General features: G+C 49.3%; 1 protein-coding gene across 1 annotated transcript; it reads left to right on the forward strand.

Annotated features, from left to right (window-relative positions):
• Positions 1–296: 296 nt before the first annotated feature.
• LOC105076261 (keratin, type II cytoskeletal 6A) lies at positions 297–5438 on the forward strand. Its single transcript, XM_074374826.1, has 9 exons — positions 297–894; positions 1845–2059; positions 2401–2461; positions 2615–2710; positions 2836–3000; positions 3489–3614; positions 4211–4431; positions 4651–4685; positions 4798–5438. Exons 1-9 carry the CDS (start codon positions 382–384, stop codon positions 5034–5036), a joined length of 1671 nt encoding a protein of 556 aa, XP_074230927.1. The 5' UTR covers positions 297–381; the 3' UTR covers positions 5037–5438.
• Positions 5439–6390: the final 952 nt, after the last annotated feature.

Consider the following 6390-nt stretch of genomic DNA (forward strand, 5'->3'; position numbering starts at 1 on the left):
GAGAGTCTTGGAGCAGCTACACACACCAGTGTAACCTGTGGGACCTTTGTCTGAGACGATGACTAATTGCTCTCTCATGAATTGAGAATAGTCTCATTGTACTGAGATCAGTAAAAGCTGGAAGGCAAGAGAAATTTTCCCTGACTAATGGAGCCAAAAATGCCATCTTCATATTTCATAACTTTTCTAATAATCCAGATGTGATCTCACTGTTTGTAAAGCCTAGCCCTTCCCAACCTGCAAGCTCACCTTCCAGGACTGAGCCCAGCCCCTTTTCTCTGTATATAAGCGGTTACCTGGAAGCTCCCTGCACACATCTGCTCCTCTCAGCTCTACCTTCCAGCCTCTCACATCTTCCTCAGCCTTCTCGTCTTCAGAACCATGTCTTGCAGATCCACCGTGAGGAGCCAAAGCACCAGCCGCCGGGGCTTCAGCGCCGGCTCAGCCCGAGTCCCTGGGGTCTGCCGCTCTGGCTTCAGCAGCGTGTCGGTGTCCCGCTCCAGGGGCGGTGGTGGCCTGGCTGGAGTGTGTGGAGGGGCTGGCTTTGGCAGCCGCAGCCTCTATAACCTGGGGGGCACCAAGAGGATCTCCATCAGTGGTGGATACGGCAGCAGATACGGAGGTGGCTTTGGCTTTGGCTTTGGAGGTGGAGTTGGGAGTGGATACAGTTTTGGTGGTGCAGCTGGGCTCGGTGGTGGAGCTGGCTTTGCTGGTGGCTATGGGGGCGCTGGCTTCCCTGTGTGCCCCCCTGGAGGCATCCAAGAGGTCACCGTCAACCAGAGTCTCCTCACTCCTCTGAACCTGGAAATCGACCCCACCATCCAGAGAGTGAGAACTGAGGAGCGGGAGCAGATCAAGACCCTCAACAACAAGTTTGCCTCCTTCATCGACAAGGTGAGCCAGGAGCACTTTCCCTCCACTGGGATTTCAGACTCCCCAAACTAGGGAACCAAGAAATGCCCTATCTGGGGGGGGGGGAGATGTGGGAGAGAGGGAGGAGGGGACTCAGGCTAGCTCCCCAGTGGGATGCAGGGCTGGCTCCATGTGGACCACAGGCAGAAGTTGACTGAAATCATTTAGAACTACTGATCCCTCCCATGTCTCTCATTCCTGCCAGAAAGAATTCTCAACTGTTGATAACCTTGACCCAAAGAAAAGGGAATGAGAATTGAATGGGTTAGCATGAACTTCTGTGGGGTTTAAGAAATTAAAAAGGGAATTACAATGGAAAATGTTTTAGAACTCCAGGGAGTGAGGTGAGGTTAGAAAATACAACAGAAAAGGAAATAGCAGCTGGATTAGGAATTAAGACTCAGAAACAAGCACATAAGTCCATAGAAATATTCAACTTGTAGAACCAGATCATGACCATGAAGGGATTTTGATTAGAGGAGACATATGCACTGAATGGGAAGTTTGATGAACTCCAATCATTAATAGGATTAAAAGTGAATAATAAGATTCTAAACAATTGACATCAATTTAACTGAGGTATTCTCTTGAAAAAAAATACTCCTTGTACATACCAGAAAACACTATTTTAAAAACATTTGCATTTTGCTTATCAAGAGGAAGAGAGAACAAATGTTGAAAGTTACTCACTGACAAGTTCCATCATTTAGTGGGAGGGAATAGCTCAGAGTTCCATGGCGAATTTGGTTGGTGAGATCTGTGTGCTGTAAAGGAAAAGGGTTTGGGGGAGCAGAACCGTCACCCTGAGCCTCTGTACATGCACTGGAGTCACCCAGTACCATGGGGACCACCCACATCTGCTTGGGGACCTGTCAACTCACATCTCTGTCTCCCTTCTTCATCTGGAAAATAACCATCTTGTCTTCCTCCAGGTGCGGTTCCTGGAGCAGCAGAACAAGGTCCTGGACACCAAGTGGACCCTGCTGCAGGAACAGGGCACCAAGACCGTGAGGCAGAACCTGGAGCCTCTGTTTGAGCAGTACATCAACAACCTCAGGAGGCAGCTGGACAGCATCCTGGGGGAGAGAGGCCGCCTGGACTCGGAGCTGAGGAGCATGCAGGACCAGGTGGAGGACTTCAAGAACAAGTGAGTTAAAAGAGAGAAATGGGCTCCGTTTCCTGAAGCCCACACTTCAAGTCCATTGGAAGAGCAGGTCCAGATGAGGGCATGATTGCTAGTAAACCATGACCACGGAAATGAAATCACAGTTCTTGCCTAAACACAAACCCCCCAGAACAAAAGGGTCTTGTAGGCTGATGAGGAGAGAAAAGAAGTAAACAATTTAGAGACCACAAAATACATCTTTTAGGCACACTGGCAGGAACGCTCCATTTGGATATCTCATTATGAAAAGTTGGGATCCCAGGCTGCTTTGTGTGTATCCCTTTCTCGACTGGCTGATTATGTTTTATCCTTTCTAATTCCAGGTATGAAGATGAAATCAACAAGCGCACAGCAGCAGAGAATGAATTTGTGAAACTGAAAAAGGTGAGCTGAGTAAGATCAGGGGCTCATAATTCTTTTAGGAGAGGACCCTGGGTTCCTGCCCATATCTGAGAAAGGTGTAAGTAGGGAGACTGAAAGGTGGTGCAGACTGGGAAGGAGGCTCATCTGACTGTAGTCTGCTGGCTTATTCTCCAGGATGTGGATGCTGCCTACATGAACAAGGTTGAACTACAAGCCAAGGCAGATAACCTCACAGATGAGATCAACTTCCTAAGAGCCTTTTATGAAGCAGTAAGCATCTTCTTCACCCTATTTTATTCACTGGTATAAGATTGTGCAAAGGGTGGAAATCTTGGGCTTGGGTACGTCTGTAAACATCGCAGGAAAAGATGGTCTGACGACCTCATGTTCTGCAGGAACTGGCTCAGATGCAAACCCACATCTCAGACACTTCTGTGGTCCTCTCCATGGACAACAACCGCAGCCTGGACCTGGACAGCATCATCAGCGAAGTCAAGGCCCAATACGAGGAGATTGCTCAAAGGAGCCGGGCTGAGGCTGAGTCCTGGTACCAGTCGAAGGTGAGCAGTGTGGGGGCGGCAAATGAAGAATCCCTCGTGCGTTTTCCCTGAACACCAGCAAAGCTACAGACATCACTGGGGAAATCTATTTCTAGGAAGCTGGAGTCCTTTCACAGAATGTGTCCCCTGCATTAACAGAGTAGCCCTTTACAGTATTTATGTCCGACTCTAGTAAGTCAAGAACCTGATGAAGGACGAAAGCTACTGCACATAAGGACCTCGTGCTCTTTGCTTCAGCTTCACCCTGATGCTTGTTCTCAGAAACCGTACAGAACATAGCTGGTCCTGAAGGGAACCAGGCAGTCAGTGGTCCCAACCAGGGTGATCTGTGATGGGTGTACAGTATCAAAGACCTTGTACCTTCAATAATGGGAAAATACCTTGTGGAGAAACCATTAGTTTCAGTTTGTTAAATGCTTGATGAGTGTGACAGTCGTCATTGTCACATGAAGCCAACGTACACCCCCTTCTCTCCCTCTGGTTTATAGTATGAGGAGCTGCAGGTGACGGCAGGCAGACACGGGGACGACCTGCGCAACACCAGGCAGGAGATCTCTGAGATCAACCGCATGGTCCAGAGGCTGAGATCTGAGATCGACCACGTCAAGAAGCAGGTATGGTGGGGACCATGGAGGAGAAACACATCTTCCCTTCCCAGGCGACAAGGCAGTCATCAACCATCATTTGGGAAGTTCCTGTGTGCAGAGGGGACAGCAGGGAGGGGAGGACATGCAATTCTTACCTTTAGTGAGTTCCTACAGGTCAGAGAGATGGATCAAAATCCAGCAAGAACAGGACAAAGATGAGTGTAGTTCAAATATACGATATAGAAGGAATGCAAGATGTCAATAGTGTGATGTGAAATCATCACTTCATTGAGAATGCTTATTATTTTCTGCATGTCAGAGTGCATCCACGTGAACTTATCCAAACTGTCAACATTCAAAACAAGCCCATGTCATCCATGTCCCCTGATCTGCCACCAGCCTAGTCCTCACTCAGGGTGGTTCACAGAAAGGTGCGTAGGTTTTCCAAGTGGCTCCTAGACTTGATAAGATTTGCAGAATGGGAAAAGCCTGGACAAAATGGTCAGAGCACCTTTCCCATGAAATCTGGGCTCTAGAACTCTTCCTCACTCGGAAAGGAGAACCATGGTTAGTCTTCCCTGGGGATCAGGTTGCAAGTTCATCTGCCCACCTTCCCCTTCCAGTGCGCCAACCTGCAGTCCGCCATCGCTGACGCTGAGCAGCGTGGGGAGCTGGCCCTCAAGGACGCCAAGAACAAGCTGGTCGACCTGGAGGACGCCCTCCAGAAGGCCAAACAGGACATGGCCCGGCTGCTGAAGGAGTACCAGGAGCTGATGAACGTCAAGCTGGCCCTGGACGTGGAGATCGCCACCTACAGGAAGCTGCTGGAGGGCGAGGAGTGCAGGTGGGTACCTCACAACCTCCCCCAGCATCTGGGTCCAGCTCCAAGATGTCCAGCCAATGAGCTCACGTTTCAGGGGCTCTAGTTGTGGCCAGAATGCTCCCCTCAGAAAACCACTTGAAAGGCACTTTCCCCATGGACTCTCCTCACGGGGAGGCTTCCCACCCTGGTCCAGCTGTGGCTCTCTGAGGTCTCATGATGGCCGTGTCTCCTCTCTCCTAGGCTGAGTGGGGAAGGCGTTGGACCAGTCAACATCTGTAAGTACCTTTGCTTGCCTCCCTCCCTTGCCCTTGTGCTCTTCTGACTGGACTCAGTCTGGCAGAACGAGTCACCATGTCTCATTGTGACCTTGTCCCCCTCCCTCCACAGCCGTGGTGCAGTCCACCGTCTCCAGCGGCTATGGCGGTGCCAGCGGTGGCAGCGGTGGCTTAAGCCTGGGCGGAGGCAGTGGCTACTCCTACAGCAGTGGTGGTCACAGCCTTGGAGGTGGCTTCAGTTCTGGCAGTGGCAGAGCCTTGGGAAGTGGCCTCAGCTCTGCCGGGGGCAGCAGCTCCACCATCAAATACACCACCACCACCTCCTCCAGCAGGAAGAGCTACAGGCACTGAAGTCCTGGCTTCAGCCTTGGTCCCACAGTGTCTCTGGGCCCCTCTCAGCTGTCCTCTCCTCCAATTGCTTTCTCTCTCCTGCTTCCTTCTTCTCTTCCTTCTTGAATTAGAACTGAAAGTTCTGAGTGCCCTCATCTCTCTGCCAATACCTGCTCCACCTGAGGTTCCCAAACTCACCATCGGGAAGGTCATTGCCAGGGTCCTACTCCAGAACAGGGCAAGTCCCCCTTGCTTCCCACTGGCCCAGGAGTTCCCCATCTTACAGGGTCTGGGCCCTCCCTTGCAGTGATCATTGAAAGCACAAGTGACTAGTTCTCTGATGTGCAGGGTCTGTATCCCTGTGATGTTTCCTCATCTCTTTGCTCAATTCTAATTGCTAAATAAAGCAGATTTATAATATAATGCATGGTTGTATTGCCTTGATTTGTCATCAGTGACTTTTGAGCTTTTCATTGGACAAATGCAGCTCATGTATTAAAGATGCTCCCAATCCCCAGATACTTCTGCCCCATCCTTAAGAGTGGTACAAAAGCCAGTGGCTTGGCATCCTAACTCTCAGATCTCCTTCCCCAATAAGAATTCATCTAAATGTCTGGCAAGTGGAATGGGAGGAATATGGTCCACTATCACTATATATTCTTTTTTTGATTGCCTGTACCAGGTAGCTGTGGCTTACTTGTCTTTCTCCCTCGTGTAAGACCATTTCACCACACACCCCAGGGATCAATCTTAAATGCCCAGTTGGGGAATCATGTGTCTGGTCAATCAGAGCAAAAGAATATTTAACCAAAGAATAAAGTATTTGATTTTTACTTAGAATGGACTTTACGATCAAGAAACTTGCCTGACAAGGTGTATCTAGAAGAATTCAAGTGTGCATACTTCTGAATGGCAATTCTATTTCTAGAAATGCATCCTGAGGAAATAGAACAAATGCAGAAAGGTGTCCATATGTGGATGTGGATCCCAACAATCTCCTCAGGAGGGAAAAATTGAAAACACTCCTCTCCTCTCTGGTGTGCCCAGACCTGGTTTGAGTTTTCTGAACGAGTAATGAGAACTTGGGATATGGTACCATGCTCATCATTTTCTTGTGCTGTCTTTTGGCCACCCCAGTCCCTGTTTCCTCATAAGTGATCATTACCTCCCTTGCCTCCAGGCTCTTACACAAGAGAAAATTTATTGGATTCAATAATTTAGAGAGGGAGCTTCTGGATCCTGTTGTATCAGTATCCTACTATGCTCACTTCTTAAGAGTTCCCCAGCAGAGTGGGCAGCCTCTCAGTTTGTACTCCTCACTCTCTGCCCAGAACTTCCCCAAAGGCAGGTATATGATTAGTGGGTTCTGAAATCT

Source organism: Camelus bactrianus, chromosome 12, assembly GCF_048773025.1.
Source record: "Camelus bactrianus isolate YW-2024 breed Bactrian camel chromosome 12, ASM4877302v1, whole genome shotgun sequence".
In the NCBI taxonomy this organism is placed as follows: Eukaryota; Metazoa; Chordata; class Mammalia; order Artiodactyla; family Camelidae; genus Camelus; species Camelus bactrianus.